At 40.7% G+C, this 16,099-nt stretch overlaps 1 protein-coding gene across 1 annotated transcript in view; it reads left to right on the forward strand.

The window, feature by feature from the left end:
• EFHD1 (EF-hand domain family member D1) overlaps positions 1-15,807 on the forward strand; it is a 33,245-nt gene extending 17,438 nt beyond the window's left edge. The window contains exons 2-4 of the mRNA XM_044435252.1: positions 2,427-2,574; positions 11,747-11,881; positions 14,094-15,807. Coding sequence (XP_044291187.1) covers positions 2,427-2,574; positions 11,747-11,881; positions 14,094-14,228 — 418 coding nt within the window. The 3' untranslated portion in view covers positions 14,229-15,807. The remainder of the gene's footprint in view (positions 1-2,426; positions 2,575-11,746; positions 11,882-14,093) is intronic.
• Positions 15,808-16,099: the final 292 nt, after the last annotated feature.

Genomic DNA, 16,099 nt, shown 5'->3' on the forward strand with positions numbered 1-16,099 from the left:
GAAGGCTTGTGCAGCACCCCCAAAACTTCTTTGAGACCCAGAGTGGTGGGTCTCAAGCTTACTAGCTTTTTGTTTGTGGAAGTAACTTTGAGTGAGGCAGTAGCTTAAGTAAGTGGAGAGAAAATCAAGTTTCCTCGGACTGTAATGAGCCATTTCTTTGCGACAGCCTCTCCGTGAACAGGGCCACTTCCCCCATTGCTCTAGGTGCACCTGTGCAATATATTACTTCTGTATGTGCTGCAGGCAGCGGATGACCTTCTTACCTGCTAAATGTCGAGTTCCGATGCCCAAGCTCTTTTTTTTCCTCAAAGTATAAGAGCCAGCACCCATGATCTTTGCTAAAATTGTGGGCATGTCTGGCAATTGTCTCTGGATTGGTGGCTACATCTTGAAAAGGTGAGGAAGAACCCTGATAGGTACTAGCCTGGCTTTAGAAACTAAAGCTCTGGATTTATATGGTCCTTTTCAAATAATCATTTGCCAAACTGTTTCTGCATGTATAGGCTTTCTCTGCATGACAGTTTTTAATCCACTGTTTTATTGAGGCTTCTTCCATTTTCATAACAGGAGGAAAATGTGTCTTTTACATTTTTTTCAGGAGTTTGTATTTCTTTATCTTTCTATATATTCCATTAAACAATTACAAGGTGATTGTGGTATGGTAAATGTGGACAGTCTTCCCCCAAAAATGGCTGGAAGAAATAGGAGAGGCTTTGACATCAAGAAAGGAACCTGTGATCATGGGAACCAGTAAATGCCTTCTGTAGAGAAGTCCATAATGTAAAGATATTATAACATAGCACTTTAAAAGCTTAAACTCAAAAAAAGCTAAACACATTCAAGTGCAAATAAACAGCTGCAATCAGCAGTTTAAGAGGCTTGATAGAACATTTCTTTGCTTTTTCCAAAAAAGGTAGACAAACGTACCTTCAGTGAAAGGGTCCACAACTCTGGGGCCATCACAAAGAAAGTCCTGCTTCTAGTTGATGCTTTCCAAATGCTATAAAATAAACTGTCAATGACTTGAAAGAGCAATACGAATACTTGCCTTTCATAATGGATGTGCTTCTGAGTCTTATTCCTTTTCTAAAAATAGTGCAATAGACTTGTGATGTAGCTTTATTTACTGTATCTGCTAAAGGCATTTTCCCCAGACCCCTGGCCTGTTTGCACACAAATTTCCTGCCCTTCCTAAATTATTCCTTGCTTCAATCCTTCTTATCTACAAAATTAGATTAATTCCTTGTGAATCTTTTTTCCCTTAAGCAACAGGAAATTGGGAGGTTGTGGCAAAAAATTGCTTGAGACAAAATTGAAACAGAGAAACTTCCACAATGATTGAACCCCACCCTCTCACAGACAAGAAACTATACATACATGAAGGGGCCCTTTGTTGTCATCACTGGAACTATGCTAGCCCATTTTATTTAGCCCAGTTCATATTTATCTTACTGCCAATGAGTTCAGCTGGGGGCAGGGATGGAGAATATAACAGGCACATGGCTCTTCATTATCAGTTTGCAATCAGAAGCCAAGCATTTGTCAATAATAACAACTTTATAGCATTGGCATAATGGGAAAAATTATTTTAAAACAGTACAGTTTTTTAATGGAAGGGAAAAAAAGACTGCATTCACCTGTCAGAGCAAGTGTCCACTTCTTAGTTTCTGTTTGAGAAATTGAATTCTAGAAATCTTTGTTGTGTGTATGTCTCACTTGTTTTTGTCGGACACACTCAAACCTTACTTTTAAGTGCTGACAACTGTATGCTTGCACCTATCCATGACACGAGGCAGCCAGAAGTCTAACAGTGCTGCTTTGAGAACTGAGAGAGATATAAAAGTTTGAGCTGGCTCAGAAATCGCCATTTTATTAATAGCAATGAGTATATTACACAATACTTCATTTTCTGTGCCATGTGGTATGCTAAAAATAATTAATTAAATGTTTAAATATTTTAAATCCCAACCTGGTGTCCGTTAGATGTTTGGACTACAACTTTGGACTACAGCTGATCATTGGCCAGGCTCATGGATGTTAAAGTCCAAAACATCTTGGGGGAAGACTGTCCACATTTACCATTTTTCTTCATAGAATGCTACAAAATGACCCACTTGATTACTCTGGAAATAAATGGCTCTGAAATTGGCCATGTCTGAGTGAAGTGACTTTCTTGAGGATGACCTGAATGATCTTGGGGATTTTCGTAGATGATGGCAGGAATAATTGTCTGAACAGTACAGCAACTTATTTTTTTAAAGTCTTGACCATATTGGAGTTGGGGGCAGGGAGAAATGCTGTACAGATTCTGCTTAAGACAGCAAAATCTCTTGGACCAGACATGTATTGGATAAGAAACCATTGAGTGATCCTCAAACTGAAAGCCATTCCACAGAATCATGTCCCTTCTTTTTTATTTCATTTAGGTATGATTCTGGGAAGGATGGTTACATTGACCTTATGGAACTGAAGCTGATGATGGAGAAGCTTGGTGCACCTCAAACCCATTTGGGCCTGAAGAATATGATCAAGGAAGTAGATGAAGACTTTGATGGCAAACTCAGTTTCCGTGAGGTAAATTCCAGCAAGAAATAAATATATTGCAAAATAAAAAGAGGAATAAGGATGTGGAACTTCGCCACCACATGCTGCTTGTCCCTTCTCAGTGTTGGCACAACTTTGAGTTCCTTCTTTTAAGATACTCTGTTTTGAATATGGTCCCATTAGTTCTACAAAAACAAAAAATTTAAAAAGTTCAGTTTGTGGAATGACCTGAAGGTATGAATAAAACCAGATAAACACCTACAGGTCAGATTTAGCAACATGTTTATATTAATAAAAGAGGGCATTCAATACAGGACAGCACTGAAGGATCTCAAGGATCTTTGCGTGGACCTGGAAGATTCTCTTCAGACTGATGACATTCCAGTTATTGGAACACTTAGTTTTAAAGCTCTTGAAGGCCTAGTGCTGCAGAGGAAAAGTTAAAGTAAAATTATTTACAAATAATGGCTTGCCATAGTTGCAGGTTCAGCCATAGACAACTAGACTTGGATAAGACAAGCACAGTAAGTAGGACTAGAAATTACAGCTATGAGAAAAATTGCCTGCTCAAATATGACCATACTGGATAATGGGAGTAATCATAGGAGGCCCTTCGCTGGTATCCTTTCCTGAGAGATTAGACAAGCCTCTATAGGAAAACAGGTAATTTATTTGGTTGTTGTAGTGCTACCTCCTAAGGGAGATGCACCCAGAACCTTCATTATTGTCATTTTAGGTAGTAGCCAAGATTTTTCTTGGTTTCCTCTGGTTCTGATGGATGCACTTGTTTGTATCTCAGCTGCTAGCTATAATCCCTGTTGCTGCTTATCATATAATTTTAACTGTTGTACTTTGTTTATAAAATATTGCTAGGAGTTTATTAAGCTGTGAAACATATTAGGCACAGAGTCAGTGATTGGCCATAGTTCACACAGTGAACTTCATGGCCAAGTGGAGAATAGAGCCTGGATCTCCTAAGTCGCAGTCCATCAGTCTAACTACTCTGTCATGCTGGCTCTCACTGGCCTTTGGTTATATGCTTTCTTCATTTATGAGTCTATGCTCTTATTATGCTCTTTTCTCAACATTTTGTAGACACCCAATTTTCAGTGCTGCTTGTGCTGTTTCAGCAAATGTAATTTCTAGTGCAGGGTTTCCCTTTCTGCCAACTAACTTACTCTGACTTAAGCACTCTTAGTTAGTTCTCCTTAACATAAATAACATATACCCAGCAAGTCGTAAAGAGACAGAGTACTATTTCATGCATTCTGCTTGCATTGCTGTTCATGACCTACTTAACTGCCTGCATTACTATACACTGAGCTACCATTCAAATCACCCTTGCAAAGCTGGAAAAGTGTGGGCCTGCAACCAGATGGGAAAGCATATGTAGAAGCAGAGAAGGGAGTTGGACGTACTAGTGTTATAAGCCCCTTCCATCTCTACTTCTATTCTAACTTAATTTTCATTTTAATCTAGTTCCTTCAGCCCAAATCCTCCTTACAAGAAACCCATTTTAACTTTGGAAAGTGTTTGATTATGGTTTTTACAATAGATAATGAAATTGGAATTATTTTTGATAATGAATATGTTAATAAAGACACAATGCTATGCTGAACTTTTTTCTGTGTAGACATTTTTAGTGGGGTGACACTACCAGAGCAAACATGACATCATAAGCTTCAGAGATCAGTAAGAAAAATTAAAAAGTGACTCATCTGACATGTAACCTTCAAGGAAATGAAACTGCTTTCACTGCACTTTAAAAATAAGCCTTAGTAAGAGGATGCCATATGTGACTTTGTTCTGATCTATTATAACCAGGAAGTAAGTCTAGAAAAGGCTACAAGAACAGTGCAGAATCTCAGCCTGAGAGACCAGATACGGCTCTAAAAGGTTCAGTAGATGGCCGTGCCCTGTTCCTATCACCTCCAGCCACAAATAATGCTCTTGTTCCCTGGCTTTCGAGCAGATTTTTCTAGTTTAAAGGGTTGAAAAGCCACTCCTACGGCTACTGTATAGGCAATAAAAGCTTTAAAAGTTAAAATGTGCTTGCATTTTTGGTATTTTGGCCCGCCCAAAATGCTTTGGGCAACACTTACCACTCCAGTGTGGGCCCTTAGAACTTCTCCAAAATGGAATTTGTCCCCCAGGCTGAAAGAAAGTCAGGATTAGAAAGGTTGGAAAGAGGCTCCGGGGGAACTTAAGATACTGTTCAGACTGAAACTAATTTGAACATGCATCATAGACATGACCAGTGTGCACCAGCCTTCTTTTTACACATCTACCCTGGACAAGTCTTATTGCTGAAAGATGATTGTCTGCTTTCTGAATTGAATCTGTCTTCTACCCACTCTACTAGACAAAAAGAAGGAATGGGTATTTCTTATTTCCACAGTTGAGGTGAAGTACTTACCTAAATCTATACGTGCTATTTAGTGACAGTTACTCATATTTCTATATATGGTCTGTGCTACTGTTTGTTCTTGGGTGTCTTGCTTTTTTTTGAGGAAGGACTCTTTTTAATTATCCTAAAAAGTATATATTACTGAAGTTCATAATAGGATAGCACCTGTATCTACAGCCTATTCATGCCTATTCATTATATAGCATTGCAATGGTACCCTTACTGGGTCACTTCAAGAAGAATCCATTCATGTCACAAATTTATGTGAAGAATACCATGTTCATAAGAACTGTGCAGTGAAGTTGCCATTAAGTGTGATAATGGTCACATTGAAATAGTTTGTCACACTAATATGAGGTTTAGCTACCATATTGAAGCAATGTGGGATTTCCTTTGCTTTCTTTTGTGAAGAACATGAGGTGGCTGCAGAGTTTGTAAAGCCTTGGTAAGTCTCTTGAACATGCTCTAGGCTCATGGATTATGTCCTGAATTGTTAGTATAATAAGGAATCTCTTCAGAAGCCATGTTAATATAAACGTGCTGAAATCATTTGCCACTTACATAGAAAAAAATCCCTTCTGTCCCTGTGCATAAATTATCTGGTCTTGGCAACTTGCACTTATGATCTGTTTCCAGCTGTTTGGTGAGTCATTCTCACATGGCTCTTATTGGCTGTGTCAGCTGGTGCAACAGCATATTTCACAATACTTCCAGCCAGCAAAGGAAGCCTGTCCAGTTCTGCATATTCTAAATTATTTCCCCATTTGCCTACAACTGGTCATGCCAGTATGCTTACAGGGACCATCCTGATATGTCCTGGACTAGACTGGGTTTGGATCTCAAGAGCTTCTTGTTGGTAATCAGACATACTGGAAAGCTTCTGTGTGGGTGTAATTGGAACAAAGAGAAGGAATATCTGACTAATATTGATCCAAGCCAAGCTCATGAAGTTTGGAATCCACAAGGACCTGGGCTGGACATACTGAAAATCCATCTTGAATTGAGTTGGAACAGATCATCTTGCCTGATGATCTGGTGGGTTACTTTTGCTTGAGAGAAGAGTATATATGGCTTGAATGGAATGCCCTCCCTGGTTAGCTGAACTTCTTATTCAAATTTGTATTAAATATCTTTGGGTACAATGCCCAACTTACAGACAGGTTTGTTACTAATTTAACAAACTCCATGCCCTCCTCTTCAGCCTTCATGCTTTTAGTGCAGCTTTATGCAGACCATAGAAAACAAGAATACAACAATAATAAAAAGTGGACTGGTGAACATTATAGCATTAAAGCAAATGATAACTGATCAGTCTAAGGCCTGGACAAATAAAAATGTATTCAGCTGACACTGGAAACAGATATTGTACCAGCTGAGCATCTTTGGGGAGCAAATTTGCAAGATGAGGAACCAAAAAATGGGACATCTCTTGCTCTATTTCCAGTGCTGCAGGGACTCAGAGAAAGGCCTAAAAAAGTAGTCATTGTAGGAGATGAAGGTCCTTTAAGTATCCAAATTTTAAACTATTTAAGGCTTTAAAAGAATAAACCAGCACACTAAATTGTGCCCAGAAATTGAGTTTTGACTTCTTGGACTCTCTCTAGCTGATAAGAAACCCTTTAAAAAATTACTTTTATTTTTTGCCACATTTTTTGTGACAGTGCTGCAGCCTATGCTGGAATCTCAAGGTGCACATGTGCAAATAGCTCCTGGACCTCCTGCAGTTACCCAAGCTTGATTTAGGGGGAAGTGCCCCTGTCTAGAACAGGTTGAATAGCACTGTTAAATATGCTACCCTCAAACAGCATACTCATTTTCTCTGCATTGAACTTTAGTTTGTTGGTTCTCATTCAGTTTATTGCTAATTCCATGGGATAATGCAATACTTTAACAGAATCATTCTTCTGGAAAAGGCCATTTTTAATAGCAATAGCACCACCAGAAGCATGGAATGTCCAATACCAGAAAGAAAGCTGATGGAGCCATAATGCTATTGAAATATTCAGAAGGGCTAACATGTCATCTTCCTCCCATTGTTCTCCATCCATCAGGGCAAACAAAGCTATTTCAATTCCAGAGTCTGAATCATCCAAGAATGCCTGGATTTGCCTGGCCAACATCCACTCAAACCTAAATAGCTGGAGAACTACTTGGAAAAGTTGTGCTGTCGTTTCTTGGATCCAAGAGAATAGTTTTGTGTTTTTGAAACTGCATCTTTACCTTGCACCTAGGTTTTGGACAAGTTATTCTTTGTTTAGTTTCACTACTTCACCTTCTGGAAAATGAGTGCTTTGTAACTGCACATGCCCGCCATGGCAGCCCATGTATGGATGGGCTAGCCCTCCAAATGGCAGCCATTTGGTGAGAGCATCCATGACATTCCATATCCACTGACAGAAAAAGCTTGGGGACGCCTAGATACGGTCTATCCATGGGAGATGGTGCTAGAAGCAATTGTGTCAATCACCTAAGTAATCTTTGCATGCCAGAAAGTGATTGCGATATTGACAGGAGTGGCCACTATATTCACAGGAAACTCCCTTCAGACTCTCTGGAATTCATCCAGCAACATCAGCCTCCAAAGGCTTATCATTGTAACTGGTCCTTTGATCCATTGTAACTGGTCCTGCAAGTAAACAAGCCTCAATGTCTAAACTGCACCAGGAGGTGATTTCTACAGATTCAGTATCATTTTGGCTCCAGAGAAGAATACAAGGTCCAGAGTAGGATCTGTGTTAAGCTACCCCCTGACAAGAATGTTGCAGCCCCTACAGTGCATGACCATCTGTATGGGAGGCCCACAATATCAAGTCTGAGATTTATTTATTTATTTATTTATTTATTTGCAGTAGTTCTACCTTGCTGTTAGGCCACAAATGATGTTCTTCCTGAGAAGCAGGGGGAAGCAGCCTACTAGTGGCCCTTGGCTCTCTGGGCCAGTGGACAGTCACCATTGTCTTCCCATGATGCTACAGGGTGGATGTTGTTAGGTGTGTGTAAGAGAGTGGGAAATTTGGGTAGTGGTGAGAGCCAGTGTGCTGTAGTGAGGAAAGATGCAAGACAATGGCTCAGAAGATCTGGATTCTAATCCCTGCAAAGCCATGGAGCTCGCTTGGGTGACTTTGGGCCAATCACAGACTCTCAGCTCTACCCACAGGGTGGTTGTAGTGAGGATAGGATTGAGAGGAGGAGAACAACTATGTAAGTCACCTTGAGTTCCTTGGAAGAGAAAAAGGCAGGCTATAAATATTATCAGTCAATTACTCAATAAAAATAAAATCCATTGGATTTCCTGGGTTCATCTCTTTGGACTCTGGAATGCTTTCTTGTGGCCATGAGTACAACTTCCTGGTGAGTAGGGATGTGCAAGAAATCTGCCTTGGATAGAGTGGTGGCTGGTGGTGTCATGAGCTAGATTTCCTCCTTTGCACTTCCAAAGTGACAGACTATTCTTTAGCAAAAACTCTTATTCTCCAGTGCACTTCTAGCAAGCACAATCAACCAAGTATGAGTCTTTGAGCATGCACAGAGTGATTTGTTGAACCCAATCTAGCATGTACTTTCTTTTGAGTACCCTTGGGCCTCCTCCCTTGGGGAAGACCCTTTTGGAGACAGGCAAGCCTCCTCTTTGTCCATCACTCCTCTAGTTGGAGCCAAGAGTTGTACTAGGCTGAGTTGGGCTGCAGGAATTCTTCTCCCATGCCCCCTCCTTGGCGTTGCAAATCCTGAGCATTCTCAGTGTCCTGAACTCCTGGGAAGGGTGCCCTTGAACTAAGCCCCTCTGCTTCTTCAGTTTCAGCATCCAAGAATTCTGGTTCTCAGGGCCACTCTTTATCTGTCCAAATGTGTCTGACCTTGGAAAGCACACCAAGAATAACTGTCCCTTTCATTCCCATCAGATGCACCTGCTTGCTGCACCCCTTTTCCCCATGTGCTCCCAGTGAGTGGGAAAGGAAGTTGGCTGCTAAGAATGGCAGCTGGTGCACCTGCTTATTGTATCTTTTTCCCCCTGTGTTGCTGTGAGTCGAGAAGAAAGTTGGCAAATGGGAATGGCATGTGGGGAAGGTTGCTGGTTGTGCAATCAAGTCTATGAATGCCTGCAGACATTTTCCAGGCTCCTCTCTCTTCCTTAGAGAGGGGCAAGCACCAGAAGAAGTGTGAACACGATGGACAAGTGTGAACTGGAATCCTGAGAGGCTCAGCACATCCCTACTTGTGATCATTAGCATGGGTGCCTGTGAGAAAACAAACCAATGTAAACACTGCACAAATGGTGTCCCTTTTCTGTGCTCATAACTTGTTTGTGTGGCACACACTGTGGAAGAAAGTTGCTGGTTGTGTACCTGGACTTTAGCAAGTGTTTGTTGCTGAAGTCCATTCAGCTCAGCTTGCTTCCTAAGCAAGGGTTGAACGCGAGATGAACCCTGATGGACAGAAGAGGGCTGGATTCCAGGGAAGAGCATTGCAACTCTACATGGTATACATTTGTCAAAATTTGCAACTGACTACATAGGATTCTTGGTGAGAGAGCAAGGATGCTTACAGATTACCTCCATGCTGAGTATCAGTTTTGTGTTGGTGTTGCATTGATATCCCAGGTGCATGTAGCCACTGAAAATTCATTCTTCTAAGCTCATCCATACGTCAGTAATGAAAACCGAGTTTGTTCCTGCTTCAGTCTCTTCTAAAAAGATCTTGGTTAGGCTAGAAAAGAAGAACTCTGCCTGATACTCTGGTGAGCCATTCCCAGCCAGATAACACAGTAGTGACATAAAAAGAACTAAAGGCCTGTCATAGTGTTGGACACCGGCTTTAGAATGGTTTACATTCTGCAGCTGCAGAAAAGTTTCAGTAGCAAATGATGGGAATCTAGAAATAGGGTGCCAAGCCAGAGAGCACCTCCCTCTGCTTCACCCCAGTTTCTAGCTCCATGTGAGTCATAGCTGTGTAATCCTGGCAATGTTGTGGTTTTGAGATGTGTTGAAACTGAGAATGTGATTCAGTATAAGGACATGTCAAGCTATGTCCCAGCAAAATTAACCAAGCAGTTGGGTGAATACACCCATCCTTTATACGCCATCCTTGAGGCAGGAAAACAGCCTAGCAGTTTTGTAATCTTTTCCCACCCATCCCTGAGAGCCTTTGGGAATTTTTCAACATCTATTTCAAACACCACATTAGTAAGCAGCTGGGAAGAGAGAGAGAGAGAGAGAGCAAGCTTTGGAACAAAGGGTTCTGCCCAGATGCTGAACTTTGTGATAAAAAGAACTGGATAGAACTTCTCTCAACCCAAGGCTCTGCTGCCCTCTAGTGAAGGAATGGAGCTTTGGACTGGTTGAATACTGAAATCACTGCTAACCAAATACAGATAATTTGAAATCTGAATGGTTTGTATGTAATAATGGTAAAATGTGGCCCTTGGAGGGTCTCTGCAAAAGCCTTATTTTTGCTTCCAAGATTACTATGCTGTTCCCTGCCAGTTTTCCCCAGATATGCTAGCCCTCACCTTTAGGATGCACACATTGTGTTCAGGGGTTTTGAGAATGTCAGAAAGGAATGATTTCAAAGAGGAAGAAATTGCAAACTATTATGCAGGTGTTCAAGAGGAAATTAATAACACACCAAAACAAGACATTCTGCTAATCCTAGGTGATTGGAATGCAACAGTAAGAAACAAAACAGAATTGAAGGGCAATTTGGCCTTGTGGTAAGAAATAAAGCTGGAGAATGACTCATAGAATTTTGTGAAGCCAACAGTCTGTTCACTGCATATACATACTTCAAGCCAACCATTGAGATGACTGTCTACAACATGGACATAGACTGTGAAGTAGCAGATGCAAAATCTGTATTCTCACTGCCAAAACAAGGATGTTTGGCCTAAAGTTTGCCAGTCTGTGATATATATTGAACTTGATCTAAAGAAGCAGTAAACATCTCTGTAGTATAAAATAAGATATTCTGAGAGCCAAACCAAATGACATGTGGGAGACCTGTGTTCTGTGAATATTTACTTTTAAAAAATATAAAAACGGCTATGAGGGGCCTTAGATTTGTTCAGAGCCATGGAGATGGAGGAAAATCTGGTTCATCCTTTCCTAACATGCTGTTTCACCAACCTAACCCTGCATCCGCAGCAGATGCTGTGCAGCAGCTTTGGGTTGAAGCAGGGCTGGCTCCAGGTTTGGGAGGGCCATGGGCAACTGTCTTCTGGGGGACTCTGGAAAGATTTTAAGGTTGCAGTAGCAGTACTCCAACCAGCACAGAGTGACTGGAACTAGCCACCCTTCCAATTTCCTACAGTGCCTTGGAACAATACAATGTAAGGGACATCGGTGGAAATTTTAAAATGGCAGTCAGGAAAACAAAAAATAAGGGAAAGCATCAGCAATGGCATCAGCAATGGGCCCTGCCCAAATACTGGGAACCTGACAGCTTCCCGAAAGTAACAGGCACTGATGTTACTCCTGGTGGAAAGGATACTTTAGATTAAGGAATTAGCATGAATGAGAACTTTAAACCCATCTTTCAGCATTGCTACAGCTCAGATCAAATTTGGTGATTCCCTCCATCCCCACATGACCTTTTTAAACTAAAAAAAAATGCTAGGAAATCCAGCCACATGTTTCCAGGATTATACTATATTTCAGTATTTTAGAGCTTTTAGCCCTAAATAAATAAGCTTTCTCAGTTAAGACAGAATGTTACTGCTGATTTTCTATAAGTGTGAAAACTAAGAATTACATATTAGGCAATTTCTAAGTGATTGATTTGCATGCTTTCTTTTTTGCATAGTTCTTGCTAATTTTTCACAAAGCTGCAGCTGGAGAACTTGAAGAAGACAGTGGCTTGATGGCTTTGGCAAAACTCTCTGAAATAGATGTCGCCCTTGAAGGAGTAAAAGGAGCCAAAAACTTCTTCGAAGCAAAGGTAATAAAGAAGAAAGATGAGAGTGGTGGGGTGAGGGAAAAAGACAGCTTTTTGTATGTCCATAATTCTTAGACTGCAATAAGTTTATTCTAAGAGAGTGAGTGAATTTTCTGAGAAACTGCATAGTAGTGCAGTGCAGGTTAGTTGCTATCTAGAGCACAAGGGAAGGTGTACATCTGCCAATGTTATTGCTTTTGTGGTAAGCCACAGTGTTATGTTAAAAGCAGAAAATGTAGTTTGTTTTAGGTCAGCTGGAGCAATGATGAATGAATCTGATTTACTGGGTGCATGTTCCCTTTCTTATGGCTTATAGTGAAAGTAATAGCCAGCCGGTCTGGTGATATGTGGGCCTGTCAGTTCTTTTATTGGCTAATTTTAAGAGACTGGCTTGGCGTACACTCAAGGTTGAGAATATACTTGGTGTGGATTGTCATTAAAAGGTGGATTGTTGTTGAACTCTGGGCAGTTGTGTTGTATGAACCTAACCAAGTTAATAAACCATGGGTTAACCTTGAGTATTCCACAAAGAGAAAAGTGGGTTTTGTTGGTATGTGAACTGTGGGCTTGTTGTTAGTTTAGTGGGTCTGTACAGCACAGCCACTTGTGGTTCAACAACTACCCAAACTCAATCCTCCCAGAGAGCTTCAGCTGTGAGGTGGTATAGAAGTGTAATAAATAACTCACATTATTTATTCAATGGATTTATATCACACCTTTTTTCTTACAAAGAACTAAGAGCAGCTAGCATCATTCTCTTCTTCCTGCTCTCCCTCTTATCCCCACAACAGCAACCCTGTGAGGTAGGCTGGACTGAGAGTCTGTGACTGGCCCAAAGTCACTCAGTTGCCTCCAGGACTGAGCAGGGACTAGAAGCCAGATCACTTGAGTCCCAGTCCTGCGCTCTTAACCACACTGGCTTTTTTTGTATGTATTCTACCTTGAGTGTGGATTGTTGCCATGTGTGTGAACCCAGCCAGCAGTATAATTTCCATGCTCACTCATACTATGAACGCATAACATGATTCATCACATTCTGCAGGTAACTCTACTTGTATACACAAGACTTGTTAGGCTAGATTAGTGGAACTTTATAGGGTAAAGTGATGCTATAATCCTGCAGCATGGTAACAAGATAAAGTCTAAAACTCTCATGTTTTAGAATAACGCAAACTGACTATGTCCAGTTAGGGCATCTACCCATATTCTAGGACTCAACCAAAATTCCACTTTGTTCACACTGTCACTCCCATCACCTGGATGGAAATAACTTTTAGAGCCAACTTTTAGACAAGATCCAATGTCAGTCGTATCATGCAGTGTTAAGAGAAATGGTCAACATCTGAAAAACCCAGTTGGTTTGCAGCACAAGATGTCCCTGAGGTGCCCATTCTGAGTTATGAGTCTGTCAGATGCAAGCAGTAATACATAATAAGAGAGTGACTCCCTCAGGTAAGCACAAGAACTACATAAATGTGCCACCCCTTTCCCTGTTCAGGTTCAGGGGAACAAATTCTATGTGAGTGTTTCATGGGGTATTGAATTGTTTCGGCCTGAGGACTGAATGCCATTATGGAGAAGCTTTCAAGAGCCACTTTCTAGAGCTGAACTTGACTAAAGATTAAAAGGGTGGGACAAAAATCCCAGTGTATTTTAGCTGAAAGCTCTTGCATTCAGTCTATAACCCTTAGGAGAGGCATTCCAACCTTTTAGAATGGGGAGAAACCACACAAACGCTAGAAAAATACTAAGTGTTTGGAGGTTGAAAGCATGGAGAGGAGAGACCAGAGGCAGGGGGCAAGCCCATCTGGGGAACCAGGGAGGGCTCAGCTGGGCTACATTTGTTCCCCAGGCCTGATACTCTGTTCTCCTGCTGTACTGGAAGCCAGCTGTGTGTAACTCTGGCTCAGATTGGTGATATCAGAAAAGCACGTACTCCACCCATATTTCAATGTTTCAACTGTTTTACTGCAAGGGAAAATGGGCTATGATTCCTGGTCTTTGGTATCTATATGCATCCATCCATAGGCTATGTTTTTTTATCAGGAGCAGAGTGTTAGGATTTCCCAGTGAAGCTGTTTTATTAGGTCTGTGGAACAGCATGCTTAGCACCCATAGAAAACTGAAACCCATAATCTTGGAGAAGTAATCATGCAGTATGCATCTCTAGCCCTTCATCCTTTCCTTGTGCTACTTTCTACTGCTGTATTTTTAGGTTCAAGCGTTGTCTTCAGCTAGCAAGTTTGAAGCAGAAATAAAAGCAGAACAAGATGAGCGAAAACGTGAGGAAGAGGAAAGGAGGCACCGCAGAGCAGCCTTCCGAGAGCTCAAGTCTGCCTTTAGTCAATAACTGAGGCAGCTGATCAGCTGACCTGAGGCTGGTGTACATTCTTACAAGTTTTGCCTTTGACTAGATGCTTACCTGGAGAGGAAACAAACCTGGTTTGATGCCTCCCCTCCCCTCCCCTCCCCTCCCACACTCTGAATAATGCAAATACTAAGAGGAACCCCTTCATTTTAATGGGCATGAGTTAGCAAAATTAGAATATCTTAATGTTGAAACCCCAGGTCAGGAACACCTGGTGAATAAAAAGAGTGCTGACCAATTACATCTAGAAAATACTGCATATTATTCTGAATCCCCCGACTCGCAGCTGCATAGGATTCTTTTCTATATGCCTTTTGGCTCTTCCTTAATTTCACAAAATGATGGTTTCCTTCCAGAGAAGTGACAGTGATGGGGCAGATGGAATTCTTCTAGCTACCATTTGTGGTTCTTTCATGTACTAACAAATTCCTGGGACCTAATTCCCCACATTGTGCTCAGCATCCTAAAAAATAGGCTTCTGAGACAGGCATGGCCATGCAGGTGGTACTGGTAATCAATTAATAGATAGTGGTTGTGATCCAATGATCTTCTTGCATTAGTGGAAAGCCTTGTCTCTCATGCAAGGCATGCCCCCTTTATGTCAATTCCTCCCTCCTGCAGCAACTCTCATTGTCCTCCAAACCTTAAAAGCAGGTTTTCATGGGCCACCAGGGAGTGCATCTGGAAAGAGGGGGCAGGAAAGCCCTGTTGCACAGGTAAAATTCCACTTGTGCTTTCCGGATCCAAGCCACTTTTTGATTTTCTCATACATGTTCTGTTCAAGCATACAGCAGTCACCATTTTTTTCCATTCCAAATGACTGTAGTGTGAGCAAGAAACAGGACTAACAATGGGTTAGGGCTTTTGATATTCTTTTTCATATTCTTCATGGGTCCATGGCTGTTTCCATGAGGGGTTTGTTTTTTGTTAGCTGTTTCCATCTTTCTAAAAACCAAGTGGATATCAATAATGGGTCCAAAGAAGTAGATAATATGGTTTGGGGGCACATTAATTTTCCATGCCAGAAACCTTTATTTTTCTTGTGGTCATGGGTGGGAATGCAACTACTTCTACAGGTATTGTTAACATAAAACAGTTTCAGCAGTTTCTTCTTGTAGGAGGAAAAACTGAAAATATTCCAGATACAAAAAGTGGCATGTTATACTACTCAACAAGTTTGTATTCAGATTTAAACTTTTGTTTCTACGTGTGTGTCTGCATATATAGAAAAGAAGAATGTCCTATTTCTTGCCAGCCTTGTCCATAAATTGCAAACCAGTTAACTCCATCTCTTTATTTTTAAAAATCTTTTTAGCTTTTTACACTGTGATACTAAACTGTGAGTGTGGAATAATAAAAGGGAGCCCATCTACTATTTAATAATGGGTGGGAGAATTGCTAAACAATTAAAACTGTATTTGCAAGTCCACAAATTATATTTGATAAAAATCACATGTTTTAGCTAAAATATTTATAATAAATGTTTTTATACATTACAAATTTGGAATCATTTTTTTTTCTTTTCTGTTGTATAGTATACAAATAAACATTTTTAACTTGCCAAAGGCTGACTTGAAATCTGTTTTTCTGTCTCATTCTTCAGATGTGGTCAGATGTGGTCTTGCTTTCTACTTGGAAAATATGTTCACATTTGCACCTAAATCAAAATTTTTAGGCCATTGTGGAATTCCTATTATGATTATTTTTATGACAGCACAGAATGATTACTAGAATGGTACATTGCTTACTGTACTAAGCCACTTTCTACAAATATGAATCAAATGATTATATATAGTTGATTCTTATCAGCTGAAGAAAACCTTGACTTTGTTTCTAATGGGTGTGTTCAACCC

The sequence above is a fragment of the Varanus komodoensis genome, unplaced genomic scaffold, assembly GCF_004798865.1.
Source record: "Varanus komodoensis strain SLA01 unplaced genomic scaffold, ASM479886v1 scaffold1, whole genome shotgun sequence".
Lineage (NCBI taxonomy): Eukaryota > Metazoa > Chordata > Lepidosauria > Squamata > Varanidae > Varanus > Varanus komodoensis.